Below are 21,432 nucleotides of genomic sequence, written 5' to 3'. Positions count from 1 at the left end.
GCCCAAGTAGAGAACGTGGCCTTGGGAGGAGGGAGAATGTGCTCCGTCACCTTAGTGGGAGGACAGCGAAGAAAGATGCAGGTAAGTCGATTAACTTGATACCAACAAGTTAAGAAGTTTTGGTCCAGGAATTTCCCTTCTGGTTTTTTTGTGTTGTCGTTGTTATTATTATTTTTCCTATAGAAAAAAAGACCAGGCCATTTGATGAGAGTAATGTAGAAAGAGGTAGAGCAAGTTGAGAAATTAGAGGAAATCAACAGTAGAGAAATGGGAAAGAGAACGTTTCAGAATAATTTAGTCAGATTGCCAGCCAGGTTGAGGGCCCCGTAAGGTCAAATACTCCTCTAGATCCCCCAGACGGAATGTGGTCCAGTTGACACTTTGATTTTGGCCCAGTGGAACTAATTTTGGACTTCTGGACCCTGGAACTACGAGAGAATAAATTTCTACTGTTTAAGTCCCCAAGTTTGTGGTATTCTATTACAGGAGCCCCAGGAAACTCAGACCATGTCTGTCCACCTACCTGTACTGTACTGAGACTTTCTGTAGGGCCCAGATGCAAGCACACAGAGAAAGAGAAGACATATTCATTCAGCGCTGGAGTCTGGCCAGGTGAGTGTGAAGACAGGGGTAAGGATGTTCTGGGTTCCAGCAGGAGAATTAGTGGGACATTGAGTTTAGATGAGCAGGGGCAAGATGAGAGGAGGGGGCAGTCAGATGGAGAGACAGCAGAAGGTGCCATGGACAGGCCGCCCTCTACCCATGGTCAAAGCAAGAAACCTCTGAGTCCTACTAAGCCCTTCATCTGTTCCCAGTATTCAACTGGTCAGGAACCCCGGCCATAAGGGCTCTTTAGTGTCGGGGAATATACCTCTCTTGATGGGTGGGGTCCCATCATCTCTCCTGCAGGTCTTATCACAACCTCCTAACCAGCCAGCCTGCCTTTGGCCTTAGATTTTCCAAATTCTTCTAGACTGATAAGAGTTATCGTCCCCAAATGCAGATTTACTTATAATTAATTAAAATGTCATTCCCGGGCGCCTGGGTGGCTCAGTGGGTTAAGCCGCTGCCTTCGGCTCGGGTCATGATCTCAGAGTCCTGGGATCGAGCCCCGCGTCGGGCTCTCTGCTCAGCAGGGAGCCTGCTTCCTCTTCTCTCTCTGCCTGCCTCTCTGCCTGCTTGTGATCTCTCTGTCAAGTAAATAAATAAAATCTTAAAAAAAAAAAAATGTCATTCCCTAGTCTAAAACTCTTCCTCTTGTCAACAAACATAATTCTGTCCACAGTTGGTAAAAGGATAAAGTCCATCACCCTAAACTGGCATGGAAGGGGATTTAGATTCTGGCTTTCATCAGTTTCCTCTCATGCTCCAAGCTAGGCACTAGCAATTTGCCCCAAGCTAGGCACTAGCAACTTGTTGTCCCTTCTGCCAATGCCTCCCTCTCCTCAAGCTTTGAAATTCAGCCAAAGATTGACTTCTCCCATGCTCCCCTAATGAAAAGTGCTAATGCTTATTAGACATAATGTAATTATGTCTAATGTATTAGACATCAGGGGAAATCCTTTTCCTAGAGTTACCTCCTTTGATTCACCTAGTGAATAGATACCATTATTACCATCCCCCTTTTACAGGGAGGAAGAACTGGGCTTAGAGAGGCCTGGAATGGAGTTGCAGACTTGGACTCAAGTCTCTCAGCTTGAGAGGTGAACTGTCAACACTGTATTACTGGACCCAATGGAGATGACCACACCTCTTTTGTGCTTCGGAAGCCCGTCATGCTTACCCTTAAGGAGCTGTGTTCATGATTATGAAAGTTATGATAACTAATATTGAACCACTTATTATGGGCCTAGGATTCTGATAGTCGCTTATAGGTTTAACCTCTTCATTATTTCTATTTTTTAGACAAATGAATGGAAACTAGGAGGACTCAAGTCACACAGCAAGAGTAGAACAGGGATTTAAATCCATGCTATCTAATTCAAAAACCCAGTCTTAACTTATCCTGCCTCTCAGCCCAAAGTCTAGAACATGGCAGTGGGCAATAGACATTTAAGTGAAGCATGAATGGCCATCATTAGCATGTAGATGGCACTTACAGCCATAGACGAGATGAGCCTACCTTAGACTGTAGAGAAATAACGAAAAGGGATGCAAGACTGAGTCCGGGGAATGCAACATTAAGAGCAGTGGGGCTCGGTGAGGGCAATTTTGTTTCCAGGGGACATTTGACAGTGTCTGGAAACTTCTCGGGTTATCACAACTGGTGTGTGTGGGGGTGGGGGGTGCTAGGGTCTTCAGTGAGTAGAGGTCGGGGATGACGTTCAATGCCCTTCAATGCCCAGGGCAGCTGCCCACAACAAAGACTGATCTGATACCAAATGTCAATAGTGCTGAGTCTGAGGCACAGATTTAGAGGTCAGGTAGAGAGGAGAAGCAAATAAAGCCCAGCCATAGTCAGAAAGAAAAATAAAGAATACAGGGAAGACATGAGAGGAGAGTGTTTCAGGAAACAGAAAGTGGTTAGTCCTCTCTGATGCTGAAGGATGTGTAAGGAGATGATGGAGAAGTGTCTACTGAGAACATGGAGACCACTGAAAAAACTGGAAGAACCAGTTCAGAGGAGTCACAGGACTAAATCCAGGCTGATGGGGTTAAGACGTGAATGGATGATGAAGATGTAAGAAAAACAATGTGTGGGCATAACTCCCTTGAGATACTTGGCTCTGGAGGGGAAGCAGAGAAATGAGGTAGTGGTGGGAGGAGATGCGCAGTCCTAGGACATTTTGTTTTTTTTTTTTGTTTTTTTTTTTTTTAAAGATTTTATTTATTTATTTGTCAGAGAGAGAGAGGGAGAGAGAGCAAGCACAGGCAGACAGAATGGCAGGCAGAGGCAGAGGGAGAAGCAGGCTCCCTGATGAGCAAGGAGCCCGATGTGGGACTCGATCCCAGGACGCTGGGATCATGACCCGAGCCGAAAGCAGCTGCTTAACCAACTGAGCCACCCAGGCGTCCCGGTTTTTTTTTTTTTTTTTTTTTTAAAGATTTTATTTATTTGACAGAGAGAGATCACAAGCAGACAGAGAGGCAGGCAGAGAGAGAGGAGGAAGCAGGCTCCCTGCTGAGCAGAGAGCCCAACACGGGGCTCGATCCCAGGACCCTGAGATCATGACCTGAGCCGAAGGCAATGGCTCAGCCCACTGAGCCACCCAGGTGCCCCCATTTTGGGTTTTTTAAGGATAGGAGATACTGGCGGCACTGCCTCCTACCCAACCTGGACCCCTGACCAGACTTCTCCATGGTGCTTTTGTTCCCACTTCTCTTGGCTAGATGCCTGTGCCTTCTCGTCTTCCATTGTACCCCTGGGTTTGTCAGTCCTGCAAAATTCACGCCACCTGTTCCCTTGGCCCCTGCAACCAGGCTCTTGAGGGCTGATGGAGAAAATTTCAAATCTAGTCTGAAGGTTCCTGCTAGAAATGAGTGCTCTAAACTGGGTCTCTCTTGACATTTGGTGGTCTTTCCATTCACCTTACAGACTTCATACTTAGTCCTGCCCCTGTTTCTAGCCTCTTCTAGTTCCTCAATCCTTAGCCTTGTCCTCGCTCCTCTACAGATGAGCTTGCCTCTACCTGCTTGAAAAACATTTGTTGAGCACGTTTTTGGCCAAGCTGTCCTCAATGTTTATATTTTTCTTGAAGTGTGGTCTACGGGACACCTGTAGATTTACCTGGGGCGTTTCTCTGCCCCAAGACTTCACCCTTGTACACGTACAGGATCCAGTTCTCTGGGTTGGGGCTCAGCGAGGTGCATTATGAACAAGAACCCAGGAGCTGCTGATGTTCACCACAATTTGAAAAACAGTGGTATATATTACTTGATCTTCTCAATAATCTTGTGAGGGAGGTATTACTATTAAAGTCCATATTTTGTGGAGAGCATCCTATGTGAATTCTATCACCTTCATTTCTTGTTCAAATTGTTGTATATTTTCACTAGTTCCCTTTGCCTTCTTCCCACCCTCAAAGAAACATTCCCTCCTACCCTGGTCAAGAGTAAGTCCTCTTTCAAAGATTGCCTTTGGCGTTGGTGGTATAGTGGTGAGCATAGCTGCCTTCCAAAGATTGCCTTTGACCCAAACCCTCCCTTTGTAATTGTCCCACAATTTAGGGCATTCTGATCTTCTCCCCCTGCCCCTTTTATTTTCATTCCTTTTTCTCTCTGCATTTCAGTTTGGAAAACCTCTACTGACAGATCTTCAAGCTCACTGACACCTTTCCTTGGCCATGTCCAATCTACCGGTGAGGCCAACAAAGGTATTCTTCATATCTGTTACAGTGTTTTTGGCTTCTAACATTTTCTTCTCACTCCTTCATAGCATTTCAAATTCTTTGCTTACATTACCATCTGTTCTTGCATGTTGTCTACTTTTTTCATTACAGTCCTTAGCCTATCAGTCACAATTATTTTAAATTTCTAGTCTGATAATTGCAAAATATCTACTCTAAGTCTGGTTCTGATGCTTGCGTTGTCTCTTCAGATGGTGTTTTTCTTGCCTTTTAGCATGCCTTGTAATTGTGTTGAAAGCCAGACACGATCTACAGGATGACAGGAACTGAGATGAATAAAACTTTAATGTGAGGTTTACCATTTATCTGGTTGGAAGTTAGGCTGTGTTTAATGTTTGCCATGGCTGTAAGTGTCAGGGGCTTCAATTCCCTCCAGTATCCTTCTTTTCGGTCTTCTCTATTATCATTGGTTTTCTCTAGAAAACTCCTTCTTAAATAGAGTTTGTGTCTTGAATCTCTCTTGGTTATAGTCCACTGTCAAACTAGAGTCCTGTTGATGGGACAATAAAGTATAGGGAGGGAGAAACAGTATTTAACCTTATGATTAAATCTCAGTTCTTTACTGGGTCTGTATGTGGACTATGACTTTCAGAAGAATTTCTTAGCCTTTTTTTTTTCCCTCCCTTATGTGAGATAGGAAGGCTAGAGGAGACTAGAGTTAGCTCATTGCCCTTCCCAAAACCCAGATAAGGCTCTGGTAGTTTCACTTGAGGGCAGATCTTATTATGGAGATTATTCTGGATATATTTCAAAATGGTTATTTTCCTCCCTCCCTTTGCCTGAAGCAGGAAGGGAATTTTTCTCTGATCTTCACCAGGTGAGAATATGGTGGGGCTTTCGGAGGTAAAATTCACAGAGTGTAGAGATCACCCAGTACTGGGCTCTGAGGAGTTTAACTCTCAAGCTAGTCTATACTCAGCCTCTAGCTCTCTGTCAGTGACCATGTCAGCTACTGTCTCCAGCAGATTCCACTCCTGAGAAGCTGTGATTCTCAACAGCCCCTGTCTCTCCAGTCTTGGGGTAAGGAGGAGCAGTTCATCTTGTGTCCTCAATTCACTGATGGATATAATTAGAGTTATTGATTTTCAGTTTTTCAGCTTTTCTCTTGTAAGGACAGGAGTAGACTTCCAAGCTCTTTATATGTCAAGGCAGAAACTGGAAATCCTTATCTCATCATTATAACTCTCTGAGTTAGTAGTTTTCCAAACTGACAGGCAAGGAAACTGAAGCTTAGCAAGGTTAAATTAAGTGGCCCAAGCTTATGCAGTCAGTGAGGGGTAGAGCGGCTATGTTGCCACGAAAATGATACAATTAAATTGGGAGGCAGGCCAAGTCCTATACTAGGATCCAGAAAGGCAGCTGCACAAGGACAGGCTGCTTTGGAAAGAGGCCAGGAGGTGTGGGTAAGCGTGTGTGTCCTCACATGGATACACATGAAGGAACTCCAGGATGTCAGCAGAGTTTGAGAAGGAAAGGGGTTGAAAGTAGGCACCAGAATCCTTGTTTTTACCAAAAAGTCAGTGTCCTTCTATTGTCATAAAGAACAATTCAGCCAATTTATGGCTGAATTTAAAAAGGCACACGAGGGGCACCACCTGGGTGGATCAGTAGGTTGAGCATCTGACTCTTGATTTCCACTCAGGTCACGATCTCAGGATCATGAGATTGACCCCATGTTGGACTCTAGGCTGAGCATGGAGCCTGCTGAAGATAGTCTCTCTTTCGCTCTCGCTCTGCTCCTCCCCATCTCCGTGCGTGTGCTCTCGCTCTTTCTCGCTCTCTCCGGAAATCAGTAAGTAAGTAAAAAGCAACGCCTAAGAAACTGACATCTATTTATTAAATGCCTACTATGTGGCAGGCACTGTGAAAGTGCAGAACAAATCAGTGCCCCTACTTTCATGAGTAGAAATTGCAGTGAGGAGAAACAGCTAATAAGCCCTCAAGTTAGAACATGCCAGGGGGTGACAAGTGAAAAGAAGAGAACCAAAGCAAGGTGAATGGGGTTGAGTGACAGGGGTATTGTTTTAATAAGATATTGTCAGAAATGGACTCTTTGACAAAAATGAATATAAGCAGGATCCTGAAAGAAGTGAGGGAGAGAGGCTTTTGGATACCTGGGGGAAGAGCACCCTGGTTAGAGGGAAGAGGAAATAAAGAGTCCCTGAAACCTGCATCAGTGGCGTAGCTGAAAATAAAGGCTTATTCAATCTGCGGATGATGGAAAGCTATGAGGACAGTGATGAACTCTGTTGGATAAAGGATGCCAGATCTGGTAGAATCTTGAAATGCTGCAGAGGGGCGCCTGGGTGGCTCAGTGGGTTAAAGCCTCTGCCTTCGGCTCAGGTCATGATCCCAGGGTCCTGGGATCAAGCCCCGCATCAGGCTCTCTGCTCAGCACGGAGCCTGCTTCCTCCTCTTTCTCTGCCTGCCTCTCTGCCTGCTTGTGATCTCTGTCTGCCAAATAAATAAATAAAATCTTAAAAAAAAAAAGAAAGAAAAGAAATGCTGCAGAGATGAGCCACATTGAACAAGCAATGTATCATGGCAAAAATCTAAGGTCTTGAACTTTATTTCAAGAAGTTAATAGCACAAGAATGGGCTTTGCAAGTTGTGGTTTAGTAACCGCGTGGTAAATGGATGGGAACTCCTTCTAGCCAATACTCTGGCCTCCCCAAAACAAAGAACTATGGAACATCAGGTATCAGTAGGGGGCAACTGGAGGGGTAGCTTTGCATTCAAGGGAGCTCACCAAGACAAAGTAACTTGGCAAAAGTTATTTATACATTCTCTCTGAAAGTAAGATCTGAATCAGGCTCCTACTCAAATTCCTACTTGGGCAGATGGGATAGCAAGTGATATAATAATACACATCAAGAGCTTAAAAACTATCTGATACAGAAATTTGGGGTTCTATCCCATGGAAATGATCTCAAATATAGAAAAGTCATGTCCACAGGGCAGGGATTTTTGTCTGTCTGATCATAACTATATTCTCACAGCCTACAACATGCCTCATACATACTAGTCTTAATAAATATTTGTGGAATGAATGAATGAAAAGGGATTTCTTTACAAAATTTTTTTTCTAATGTTTTAAAAATATACCAGAATTTCCTACAACAGGCTACTGTTTAAGTAAACTATCATCCATTCAGTCTTTGGATTTAACTCTATTTTAAAAAGCAAGCAGATGGTCTAAATGTTTGTAACACCAGAATTAAGATCTGTCCCATAAAATAATTAGATCTGGAATGGAGGCTCATTATTCTCATTTTAAAGATGAGGGGATTGCAAGGCCACACACTGACTTATGGGCATTTTTAAGCTACTTAATACATATGCGATAAAAATTCTTTTGAAGAGGACACAAACAAAGGACAAGATATTCCATGCTCATGGACTAGAAGAATTTATATTGTGAAAATGTCCGTACTATCCAAAGCAATCCTCAAATTCAATGCTATCCCTATCAAAATACCAACAGCATTTTTCACAGAACTAGAATAAATAATACTAAAACAGGTATGGAACTACAAAAGAACAGCCAAAGCAATCCTGAGAAAGAAGAACAAAACTGGAGGTATCACTATCCTAGATTTTAAATATGCTACAAAGCTGTAGTAATCAAAACAGTATGGCATTGGCACAAAAATAGATATGTAGATCAATGCAACAAAACAGAGAGCCCAGAAATAAGCCCATGCTTATTAATTAATCTTTGACAAAGGAGGCAAGAACATACAATGGGGAAGGATAGTCTCTTCAATGAGTGGTATTGGGAAAACTGGACAGATACATACAAAAGAATGAAACTGGACCACTTTCTAACACCACACACAAAACTAAACTCAAAACGGATTAAAGACCTAAATGGGAGACATGAAACCATAAAATTCCTAGAAGAAACCACAGGGGACCATTTCTTTAACATTGGCCTTAGCAACATCTTTCTAGATGTTTCCTGAGGCAAGAGAAACAAAAGCAAAAGTAAACTATTGGGACTACATCAAAATAAAAAGCTTCTGCACAGCAAAGGAAACCATCAACAAAATGAAAAGGCAACCTACTGAGTGACAGAAGATACTTGTAAATGATATATCTGATTAAAGGTTAAAATGCAAACTATATAAAGAACTTAGACAACTTTACATCAAAAAACAAATAGTCTGATTAAAAATGGGCAGTGGACCTGAATAGACATTTTTCCAGAGAAGACATACAGATGGAAAGATATTCAACATCATTCATCATCAGAAGAGAAATGCAAAGCCAAGTGGTCATGGGACGTCATCTCACACCCGTCAGAATGACTAGAGTCAAAAAGGTAAGAAATAACAAGTGTTGGCGACGATGTGAAGAGGGCCCCTACTCCCCTAGTGCACTACTGTTGGCAGGAATGCAAATTGGTGCAGCCTCTGTCGAAAACAGTATAGAGGGTCCCTGGGTGGCTCAGTGGGTTAAGCGACTGTCTTGGGCTCAGGTCATGATCTTGGAGTCCTGGGATCGAGTCCTGCATCGGGCCCCCTGCTCAGCAGGGAGTCTGCTCCTTCCGCTGACCTCTCTCTTCTCATGCTCTCTCTCTCTCAAATAAATAATAAAATCTTAAAAAAGAAAACAGTATAGAGGTTCCTCAAATTCCACTACTGGGTATTTACCCAAAGAAAACAAAACCCACTAATTTGAAAAGATACATGCACCCTTATATTTATTTCAGGATTATACAGTAGCCAAGATATGGAAGTAACCCAAGAGTCCATCCATAGAGGAATGGATGAAGATGAGGCCTCTCTCTATATAATGGAATATTGCTCAGCCTGAGGATATGATCTTGACATTTGGGATAACATGCATAGACCTAGTGGATGTTATGCTAAGTCAGACAGAGAAAGACAAATACTGCATGATTTCACTTGTATGTGGACTCTAAAAACAATACAAATGAGTAAACAAAAAGCAGAAATAGACTGGTAAGTACAGAAAACAAACTGATGGTTGCCAGAGGGGAGGCATTGGGGGGGATGGACAAAATGGGTGAAGTAGAGTGGGAGATACAAGCTTCCAATTACAGAAAGAAGAACTCACAGGGATGAAAGGGGCAGCCTATGGAGCAGAGTCAATGGTATTATAATAGTGCTGCTTGTGGACAGACGTGAACACTGCATAACGTAGACAGTTATCAAATCCCTACACTGTATACCTGAAACCAATGAACGTTGTGTGTCAGCTACACTTCAGTTAAAATAATAAAAAATAGGGGCAGCTGGTGGCTCAGGTCATGATCCCAGGGTCCTGGGATCGAGACCTGCAGCCTGCTCTCTGTTCTGTGGGAAGCCTGCTTCTCCCTCTCCCGCTCCCCCTGCTTATGTTCCCTCTCTTGCTGTGTCTCTGTCAAATAAATAAATAAAATCTTTAAAAAAAATTAAAAAATAAATAAAAATTTAAAAGTGAAAATAGGGGCACCTAATCAGAAGAGCATGTGACTCTTGATCTCGGGATTATGAGTTCGAGCCCCACCTTGGCTGTAGAGATTACTTAAAGATAAAATCTTTAAAAATAACAATAATAAAAGTGAACAATAAAAATGAGAGGATTGCAAGGCTACACAGTGCTTATGGGCATTTTTGAGCTACTTAATACATACCTGATAAAAATTCATTGGGGGCAGTAACAGGTATCTATTTTCTGCTACACAATTCTACAAGGTGTTTGAGAATGATTTCCAGACCTTTAGAAAGATAGATGGAAACAATACTAGTTCCCAGGCAAGAAAGCGTGAGACCAACTCATGCCCACAAACAAGTTGGAAGGGCCAGAAATTCCAGCAGCAAGTCATCCATCAATTTGGAAAACATTTATCAACTGGCCAGAGTGCCAAGCCTTGGGGAGCCCGTGGGAATACAGAGATGGCCACGGCCCAGATTTCTGCTGCTCTGCAGACTCGTAGAGGGGAGCAGGGCTTTCACACATCAGGGCCACAGGGTGTGAAGAACTGGGACAAAGGCACCAAGCATATGAGATGGGGATCAGAGATGGGGAAGGGGCCCAGACTCCAAATGGGATGGTAGCAGGACGTGGGGTCAGGGGCGATGGCACAGGAAGGACCCGTAGGGTGATAAAACCTGTGTGCTTCTGGAATGACCCTGAAAGGATTTTAGGGGACAAGCAGTCAACTTCTGTGTGTCCCTCCCACACTTCTCCTCCCGCAGCTACAGGAGATGCTGAAAGGATGAAATAGCACAGAGTCTGTCCTCACCTGTCTCCATCCCGGTCCATGGCCGTCTGCGGCCCTGTGCCCTTTGTCACATCTCTGTTTTACTCTAGTGTTACCTGGCCTGTGTGATGCGAATGACAACAGTGCCTACCTCATGGGAAGGTCAGAAATGGACAGGAAATCAGTACATTTAGTTATTTATGTGACAGGTGTGTGCTGAGTGCCTGTTGGGTGTGCTGTCGTGAGCGAAATGGGTGGTCCTATTCTCATGGAACTTAACAGCAAAGAGATAGGGAATTAAACCAGCAGACTAGTTCATAGCCGGAAGTGACAGGTGTGGTTTCCTCTGTCTGTTCATCCCCCTCCGCCCCGTGCACAGCCTTTGTCAATGTATCACTTGAACCAGTTTTCAGTGAGGCTGCTGTCTGGTCACAGAGCCAGTAATGGACCAACCACCCAGCACCCTCGCTGACCAGAGTTCTGCATTATTTACTGGGCATCCTGGATCCAGCAACCCTGAAGTTTTTCCATTTTACTTTAGAGCTTTCTCAGTCATATGACGATGAAGATAGAAAGAGTGAGACAAGTCTGTCTCTCCCCTCACTGGTGACGTCAGACAGTGGCTTGGTTTTGCCTCAGAAGGGTGCCTGCTCACGTGTCCGGAGGGATGGGGTTGGTGATTCACTGGCCACAGGGACGTGCAAAGGGCACTGAGCTGCTGGCTCAGGAGGAAGAAACATTGATTGAGGGTCCACTGTGTTGGGAATTCTACATAAATTATCTCCTCTGATTCTCAAAATAACCTTTATCATCCCTGTTTTATAGATGAAGGAACTAAGATTTCAAAGACATTTAAGCGTTTCTTTACCTAGCTAGTAGAGACAGAATTTGAGCCCAGGTCTGCTGTATTGGAAATAGAAAAGTTAAGCTAGAATTGGGGGAATGATGGGATGCATGGTCCTTTTTGAGGAAAATCAGCCTAGAAATAGGACTGCTTTCTTCTGTCAGAATAACCCATAATAACCCAGCAGCATAATAACACTGTAAACATAGACACGTGAGTGTGTGTGTGTGTGTGTGTGTGTGTGTATGCAGAGAGAAAAAGAGGCTCTGAACCCTGTAATTTAATTCTTGAAATTAATAATAAGGAAATGCTCACAGATACTAACAAAGATTTATGTGTTGTATTTCTTGCAGTGGCTTTTTTTAAGCAGTAAAGAGAAAAAAAATAAAGAGGAAAACTAGAACTACCTATGTTGCCCAACAATAGAGGAACAATTGAATAAATTATAATTCAATGGAATAGTGGAGTATTATAAAGCCATTAAAATTCATGCTGTGGAATAATGTTTAATTGCATTGAAATATACTCATAATGTTCATGAAAAATAAAAGAGGATAGACGACCCTATATATAGTTTTGTTCCAATATTTGTTGAATAACTCTATATATGCATCTATATTTAAGATCTGGGAGGAAATGTACCCAAATATTAGTGATGATTATCTGTAAGATGACATTTTTTATTTCTTTTTTACCTTTCTCTGTATTTATCCTTTTCTGTATTCTTCAACACAATACAAGGGTATGCTCTGTGCTCTAGTCCCCACAGAGCATCTGCTTCTCAGACTTAGTTACTTGCTTGCTTGGAAGTGACCTTCATCCCTCCTGGTAGCAGATGCCAGAGACTAGGGCTGTGGAGGCCTGAGGACCCAATGTCTACCCCCGGCACTCACAAGACAAGATACTCACAAGACAAGCTGCTTTTCACTCTTCTTACAAATGATTTTATTTTTTTTTTTAAAGATTTATTTATTTATTTATTTGACAGACAGAGATCACAAGTAGGCAGAGAGGCAAGCAGAGAGAGAGGAGGAAGCAGGCTCCCTGCTGAGCAGAGAGCCTGACACGGGGCTCGATCCCAGGACCCTGGGATCATGACCTGAGCCGTAGGCAAAGGCTTTAACCCACTGAGCCACCCAGGCACCCCCTTACAAATGATTTTAGACAGTAATCTAAAAAAAAGAAAGCTAAGAGTTGAACAAGAGGTATTGTTTTCAAAATGTGTTCTTCTGATGGTTCTATTAGGTCCCATCTCTACAGAGACATTTTACACTAAGTGAGTTCTTGAAGCGAAAGGGATGGCATGAAAGACCTCTTTCATCCCCTGGTTCATTCGTTCATTCATTCATTCACGTAAGAAAACTTACTGTGGGGGTACCTGGGTGGCTCAGTGGGTTAAAGCCTCTGCCTTCGGCTCAGGTCATGATCTCAGGGTCCTGGGATTGAGCCCCACATCAGGCTCTCTGCTCAGCAGGGAGCCTGCTTCCCTTCCTCTCTCTGCCTGCCTCTCTGCCTACTTGTGATCTTTGTCTGTCAAATAAATAAATAAAATCTTAAAAAAACAAAAAAAGAAAACTTACTGTGTCCTCGCTGGGCTCTTTGCACTCATCAAAGACGATATATTGAAACATTAAATAGGGAAAGTTTTAAAATAGAGGTGTGAGGAAAGAGCAGAGTGGTCTTCACACATCCCTTTCATCTTCGTCCCTTGTCTGCCTGTAAGCTTTAACCAGCCAAAGAGACAACACAAAGTAATCACCTCTCTGTCCTTTCTCTACTCCCAAATCAGCACTCACGCCTCACTTCCTGAAGATGCCTGTTTTCTTATCTGCACACATGCAGCAATCCTAGCACCTATCATAGTGCAGTATGGTTCTTTCTATATAGTTCTTAGCTGTTCGCTCAACGTGCTTCCACAAAGCCAAGTCTCTTCTTGTACATGCGCAGTTGGGTTGCTCTGTGTCACAGGTGCAAAATGATAGAACTTCCCTAGGGTCAACAAAGGAGAACACCGCAATATATAAAGAAATTAATATCTAGGTGTTCCTATAACCCACTTGGGATCCTCCAGTATATCCAGCATACCAGGGTTGGGAAGTTCTGCTGTAGATCTCGACCTCCTGCTACCAGGGGCCAGGCCTTAATTATTCATCTTGGTATGCTCAGAGCCTAGTGTGTTGCCTTTCACATCGCTGGAAATTAGTGCTTTCACTAATGCATCTCGGCCAGCATTTACTGAGTGTCCACCAGTATGGTGCTGATTGTTAGAAATAAACTAGTGAATAAAATGGATACGGTTTTGCCCTACAATCTGGTAGGGGTTGAGCAATGTTAAACAATCCAACAAAGAAACATATAACTGTAAGTTTTAAAAACCATGCTGAAGGAAATGTACAGAGAGCTATGAATGCTAAGAAACTATCTGAATAAATGAATGAATGAAATACATATTTTATACTGTATTATTCATTCACTAGGAAGGTATACTCTATATATAGAGTGAATATTGTGAGCTTTCTCGGGATGGATTAAGAATCCATAAAAGACTCTTGATCTCGAGAAACAAACTGAGGGTTGCTGGAGCGGAGGAGTGGGAGATAGGGATAGGGAGGCTGGGTGATGGACATTAGGGAGGGCATGTACTATGGTGAGTGCTGTGAAATATGTAAGACTGACAATTCACAGACCTGTATCTCTGAAACAAATAATATATTGTATGTTTAAAAAAAAAAAAGAATCCCATAAGATAATCTAACTCCTGTGTTTATGCTCCTATGATCTAAGACCTCAGTAGCTTTTCAGGGTGCTATCTCATAGGTGACTCATTCTGAACTTACAGGTAACTAAAAATTCTAAGGTATTTTGTTGTTGTTTGTTTAATGTGTTGCCATAAATTCAACCATCTCTTCTTGTACACATGCCATTGGTTATTTGGATCTAAGTAGGTGACTTTCTGTGTTTCTCCATTAGCTTTCATCTTGCTAGATCTGGTCTATCAACTTGACCTATGCCAAACCTATGATTGAGGACTGCCCAAATCCTAGTCCTGACATGGGAATATATTGTCCCCTTCACGTCAGTGGGTGTGGTTACCACGATGAAAGGCTCATATCAAGTTGTTGACAGGAGTACTGCATGGAATTTTATAATCACCTGTACAATACATATCAAAATCATTAAAATGTCCATATCCTTTGAATCTGTGATTATAGTTCTGGGAATCTATTCTAGCAAAATATTACCAAACAAGGACAAACACATGCAGAAGATGTTTTTACTCCATTATTTATAACAGTGAATCACAGATTGAAAAATCCTAGTATCTTTTAAGGGGCATGATTAAGCTTGGGTGGCTATACGAAGAGAAAATTTTCCTATAAACTAAGAAAATTCCTAAGAAAAGGCTTGCAATGGAATTTGATTTTTAGAAAAGTGTATCCAAACCTCTTTGAGCTCCTCACATGGCTCAGGACCCATTAGATGCTAACACAGATTATTAATGAAGAGAAGATGAAAACAGGTTAGAAACAGGTGATTAAGAGTATGGGATAATTCATTATTAAAAAGATACTTGTTTGTATGGTATTGATAAGGGATCTTCTCAGGCAGACAACCCTTTATAAATGAGGTTTTCTTCCTCTGATCGGCAGACTATTACCTAAACTGGTTGATGCATACAGATCTTAAGAATAAAATAAAGGGATAGCATTATATATTAGCAGCTTAATATCTGGTCAGTAAATATTTGAGTGCCCACTCCATGTGGGGCACAGTTGTAGGTACTGGGATACGGCAGCAAACAAGACGAATAAAAATCCCTTTCTCATGGAGCTTATAACTGAAATGGAAGGGGGCAGAGAACATTCAAGTCGACAAGTCAAATGGCCCATCAGGTGCCAATAAAGGCAACAAGACAAAAATTAAGTGGGAAAGAAGAAGGCTCGGAAGTCCAGCCCAGGGGCTGAAGGAGGAGGGGGAGGGAAGTTTCAAACAGGGTGATCCGGACGGCCTCCCCGAGAAAGAGACATCTGAGCAGAGACCTGAAGGGAAGGGGAGAATGAGCTGGACAGTTGGCTGGGTTGTGAGCACTCCAGGGAGCAACTGGGCTTTAGAAATACAATTTTAAGGATTAGCAGGTTACTTCTGTGCAGGCCGTCCATCCCCTGCATTCCTTGTCAGTTCCAATTAACCGTAAGTACACGAGCTTGCTCATCAAAGAGAGATTCCCATGTCTCTCCCTTCTGGCAGCCAGGGACAGACGCCCTATTTGGTGCAGGCTGCCATGTTGGACCCGCTGTCGGAAGCAGAGGAGCAATCACCCCCTTCTCCTTGGGCTTTCTGCCTCCTGGTAACAGCGTGACCCTGTACCCAGCCGCCCCGTTCCCTCCCCCGCCGAGTCTAAAGGGGCGTTAAAATTCACAGTTGTTTGTACCTGGTGAGTCTATATGCTCTGCATAAGGGCTCCCTTGTGTAGAAGCAAAATCCCCCACTCTCAGAGCGACTTTTTAGAACTCAGAATATCATCTTTGACCAGATTTAAGGAGGATGAGAATTTCGCTTCTGTTGTGAAAGTCCTCAAAATTGTTGTCTTTGGAGTGAGGGTGTGAACAAAGAAGTAGACAGAAATATGTGTTCATCGCTACGTGTTATGTTGTTAAAATCAAGAGGGCACTTGTAGGTCCTGGTCACCTGCTCAGTTCCCACTGATGACTCGCTGCCAGTTGGTCACAGAGGTAAATGTAAGGATCCAGTTCCAGAGAGGCCACCGTCAGCTACAGGCGGGCAAGGCTGCATCTGCTGTTCTCACCTCCGTTACCCCCAGTGCCTACCTCAGAGCCTGGCATGCAGGAGACACTCTATAAATGCTCACGAATAAATGAGTGACCCCCAAGGTGACAGCTTTGGTAGACAGAGAAAAGACATGCAGGCTAGAGTGGGAGGGGCAAGGATAGAGACAGCGGTGCCTGAAGCAGGAGAGGGAACGCAGAGACATGGGCTGTGATTCCTCCCCCTCCAACCTCCAAGATGAGAGGAACAGAAGTGGAGTGTACATTTAGTGAACAAGGGCAGGGGCGGAGGGGAGGGGACAGGAAGTGTGAGAACATCACCTGCACAAGGTCTGGCCCCTCTCCCCCACGGAGGAGTTGGATTACTTTGGTCAATTTTCTTAGTACCCTGGAGACTCTGTTCTATCTTCTGGAAAATGGAGGTAACAACACTGACCTCACAGGGTTGCTGTGAAAACTAAGGAGGACAATGCACGTAAAGCCCCTGGCACAGAAACTACCCCCACAAAAAAGTCGTAGTAGACCCTCATGTTTTCACTGAACACGGACACATGGAGAGGCAGTGTAGACCGTGGTCAGGTGGTTGAGAGCAGAGATCTGCAGCCAGACTGGCCGAGTCTGAATCCCAGCTTTATCACTCAGAGCTGAGTGGTCTTAAGAAAGTTACTTAATTGCTCTGTGCCACAATTCCCTCCTCTGCAAAAAATAGGACAACACTCCTATCCAGAGTGTTGCTCTGAGGATTAAATCAGTTAATAAATGTAAACCACTTAGAACAGTATCTGGCACACAAGCATTATTACTGTCTGCTTGGCATGTTTTGTGTTTGTTTACCACTTTGATTCCTAGGAAGAGTGAGGCTATGTGGGAGCAGACGGATCTGTGGTTCAAGGAGGATAGGCTGGATCCAGGTCTCATTTCAACATGGTTCTCAAACTCCAGCAGATGCTAGATTCACCCGGAGGCTCGAGAAAGCAGAGGTCATGGAGACCCCCACCCTCAGAGTTTCTCAGTTAGTAGGTCTGGGTGGGCCTTGAGATTCTGTCTTTCTAAAAAGTGTACGGTCCCAGGTGGTCCAGGGACCACACTCTGGTGGTGAACCATTGTGAGGTAATAAGAAATGATGTCCAAAGCTCCAAAAGAAGGAAGAAGGGAGGATGCTTAAAGAGATAGGAGTTCTGGAAAATTCCAAATAGGACTGAGCAATGGACACTAGTGGAAAGAGTAACATGTTCACTTACTCATTCAACAAACATCTACTCATTGCCCACTGTGAGCTGGACTTTGTATTCACTCATCAGTGAATACAAGTGAAGGGACCAAGATTTAGCGGAGTAGGAACGACAGTGAGTTAGAGAGGACTATCAATGTATCAAATTAAAACAGAAGAGCCTTTAAAGAAAGAAGCCACGTAACTCCTCACACCTAACTTCACATCATGTCCCCATTAGGCTTAACTCAGGCATCGTTTGTGTGTGTGGGGGGGTAGAATATACATAGAATTGGCCATCCTAACCATTTTAAGTGCACGGTTCGGTGACATCAAGTACATTCACATTTTCATGCAGTCATCACCCCTGTCCCTCTCCAGAATGTTTTTTCATCTTCCAAACCCAAACTGTGTACCTGTTCATCAATAATTCCCTATTCCCTCCTCCTGGACATCCCCTGGCAGCTACCACTGGACTTCCTGTTTCTCTGGATTTGACTACTTTCAGTCTGTCACACGAGTGGAATCATACAGTATGTGTCCTTTTGTCCATACTGTCCATATAGTATGTGACTGGCTTATTTCACTTCACATGGTGTCTTCGAGGTCACCTATATGGTAGCATGCACCAGAATAAGAATTCATATTGCACGGTATGTGTACACCATGTCTGTTCATCCGTTCTTGCTTCGGTGGGTGCTTGCGTTGTTTAGCCTTTTGGCTACTGTGAACACTGCTACTATGAATACAGGTGTACAAATCTCTGTTTGAACCCTGATTTCAACTCTTTTGAGCATATATCTCTAAGCATCCTTTTATTTATTTATTTATTTTTTAAGATTTTATTTATTTATTTGACAGAGAGAGATCACAAGTAGATGGAGAGGCAGGCAGAGAGAGAGGTGGTGGGCAGCAGGATCTCCGCCGAGCAGAGAACCCGATGCGGGACTCGATCCCAGGACCCTGAGATCATGACCTGAGCCGAAGGCAGCGGCTTAACCCACTGAGCCACCCAGGCGCCCTCTAAGCATCCTTTTAGAGCAGATACATTTTGTCTGGGTGAAAATTAAGGTCCCACGCCCTCCCCAACCCCCCCCTCTACCTCCTCCCTTCCTAGAACTTTACCCCTCCTGACACTCAGGCACCCAGATCTCTCAGCTGCCCGCGTCGGAAACACCATCTACACCTCCAGGTAAATTAGCGCAACAAGGACCGGGGACTAGACCTCAGTGCTCTGTGGGCTGAGCGCGTGCCTGAACTTCCCTCTCTCGATGATGACGTCCTCACAGACACGCTGTGCAAACACACTTGTGCTCAGAGCTTATTCAGTACTATTCAGAGCTTAAACAGTTCAGTCTCTGGAATCAGACACCTGGTGGAGGAACCTGGCCTTACTCCTCACTAGCTGATTAAGCAAATGATGTAACCTGGCTAGTTTCATTTTCCTGATCCGTGAAACAGGAATACGAGTTCCTATCTACTTGGTTGTTTGGAGAACCAAAGCAAGATGAGGTATACTAATTAGATTAAGAGGAGATAAACCAAAATAAGGTAAAGAACTTAACCTAATGCCTGGCATAGGGTCAGAACCCAACAAATATTGGCCATTGTTAGTATTATAATTGGGTAACGTCTTCAGATATATGCCAAGAAAGTTCCTGCTCGTACCTAAGTACACACAAGAACATTACGATGAGCATGGAATTAACAGTCCCGCTAGGCCGGAGGCCCAGAAGCCGAAGCAATGGACATTTTTTAAAACAGGGGATTCAAAATTACAACCTGGCTACAAAAAGATTAAAAGATATCTTTGGATGAGGAAGATATTTTGGGGCAGGCCCCTCTACGGCACCCTCAATGGCACCAGAGGCCCCAGTAGTCAACTACGGGTGTATTTCTGAGGTTTTATTTTGTTCTTCTGAGTTTGCAAATGCCAGATAAAAAATGGATTCTAGAACAATGGAAATTTAAGATGAGAAATGGTTCCAGCCAATTTGGCCAGGCCTCCTCCTAGGATGGCCCCAATCCTTCTGGGACACGGCCGTCCAGTCGTCAGAACTTTTTTCTAAACCTCTGAAAGGGGATGATGTTCCCGCCACTTCCCTTGGAAGAATATTCCACGGTGAAATATGACTCACTGTCAGGGCCCTCGCCTTTGTGATTCTCTTTCTTCTCTTGACCCACTTTCGTCTTGCCGTGCCCTTTTGTACAAAGTCAAACGCAGCCTCCCCTGGAGGAGGCTGCTCTGTGAGGACTGACATTTAAAGACCATTACCACCTCTCACACTCAGCCCTGTTCATTTAGCCAAGCAAAGCATGTTTAATTCTTTTAATCTCCTCTCATAAATCAATCTCTTCATCCCTTTAATAGCCCTTCTCCTATGCTTCCTATTCCTTCCGGTTGGGCCATCCTAAGCTCTCGTTCCGTGGACACTTGAGAATTGCCAGTCAGTCACAAAAGTGTTCTCAGGAAAAACAGCTGGGCCCCGCCAGGGCTCCGAGCGTCCCACAGAGCTGGGCTGTCTGTCGCCCGCAGGCACTGGAAGTTCAGAGCAGAGCCCTGCCTACTGGCCGGGCCCGAAGGCCTTCTGGCATCTGCTGCCTACTCCTTTATGCGTCTTTCCAACGGACCTGACCCGCCATGCCTGTGGTCAAGGGAAGTGCCCTCAGGAAGTGGCACCTCAGCCGCCTCAGGCCCCTGGGTCTCTGCTGTCACTTAAGCTCCTCAGTCTGCCCACCTCTTACCTGGCTTCCACCCACGAGGGCACGGGGGCCACGGAGGAGCCCAGAGGGGTCTTACCTGGAAGGTCCCAGCGTGGTCTTCTTCCTTATCTCCCTCTCTGTTCTCTTTGAGGGCAATTAATGTGAATCCTCTGAAGTAGGAGGGAGGGGCAGCTGAAAGCGTTACTGTGGAGAGAGAAGAAAGCAAATTAAGAGCACAGGAATCAGCTGGCTTCCATCTGACAAAGGGATGTTCACGAGTTCTCATCAGTATGCCAGACCTGTGGGTTGGACGGGCCGTGGACAGTGGAAAACCCTCATCCCTTTGAGTCATGAACTATCGCCCTCCACCCTGCTCCCCCCTACATTTCAGAACTTGTGAAATGCCTCAACTGTGATCTCAGTTGAGGCCCCCCTGAACCAACAAAGACTTCAGGGAGCTCTCTCCAAGTACCCACAATTTGATAAAGAGAGTCCCTGGTCAGTAGTCCCGTCTCGCCAGCTGTGTCATGTTAGACTTCCCCATTAGACTGGTCCGAGAGAAACCTAGCTGCTCACAGCAGAGACTCCCTTACAAAGTCCTTTGTGGGGGCAGAGACGGCTGTATGTTTTCCAAAACATACTTCCTTTTTCTTGTGGGATCTCAGCTAGGCCACATTCCCAGCCTCCCCTGAAGTTAGGTCTGTTTGCACCCTCATTCCGTCAAGGGAAAGCACAGACAGACATGATGAATCCCGCTTCCAGCCTGGCCCACACAAACTTTCCACTCTTGCTTTCCCACCTATGGCTGCAGAATGCAGGGGATCCAGCAGGAGACTCTGGTGTCATGTGAGAAGATGGTGGAGCCACAAAAGGGAAGGAACCTGGGTTTCTGAATAACTACACAGAGAATGACTCATGGACCAGAAATATCCATGTTGTACTTTGCATGAACTAGAAATAAACTACAGTTATAAAATATAACTATGTTTTCATGAGAATCTAGCTCAAGGGTCTACTCAGCAATGACAGTCACCCCTTTATTTGTATCTTCAATCTCCTGAGATGGAAATCCTTTCTTGCAATTTTTGCATTGCACTGCAATACTCTTTTTACCAGCCTTCTCCACTGGACTGTGAGTTATGCTGGAGAGGAATTCATTTTAATTCTCTTTATATCTCTATCCCCTAGCACAGAGCCTGACATCCAAAAAAAAAAAAAAAAAAAAAATCTCAATTCCAGTTTTTTGAAATTTATGTAAGTTGAGATTTAAATTACTGTGTGGATTAAAGTGCTAAGATTCTGGCCTTTAAACATGGAATTATAGACTCTTA

At 44.0% G+C, this 21,432-nt stretch overlaps 1 protein-coding gene across 1 annotated transcript in view; it reads right to left on the bottom strand.

Annotated features, from left to right (window-relative positions):
* The window catches only part of SPON1 (spondin 1), a 256,861-nt gene that overhangs the window by 217,894 nt on the left and 17,535 nt on the right, over positions 1-21,432 (bottom strand). The window contains 1 exon segment of the mRNA XM_047694020.1: positions 20,199-20,305. Coding sequence (XP_047549976.1) covers positions 20,199-20,305 — 107 coding nt within the window.

Source organism: Lutra lutra, chromosome 10, assembly GCF_902655055.1.
Source record: "Lutra lutra chromosome 10, mLutLut1.2, whole genome shotgun sequence".
NCBI classification, from domain to species: domain Eukaryota; kingdom Metazoa; phylum Chordata; class Mammalia; order Carnivora; family Mustelidae; genus Lutra; species Lutra lutra.
The sequence above is the reverse complement of the archived record's forward strand: the minus strand, read 5'-3'. Positions and strand labels throughout refer to the sequence as shown.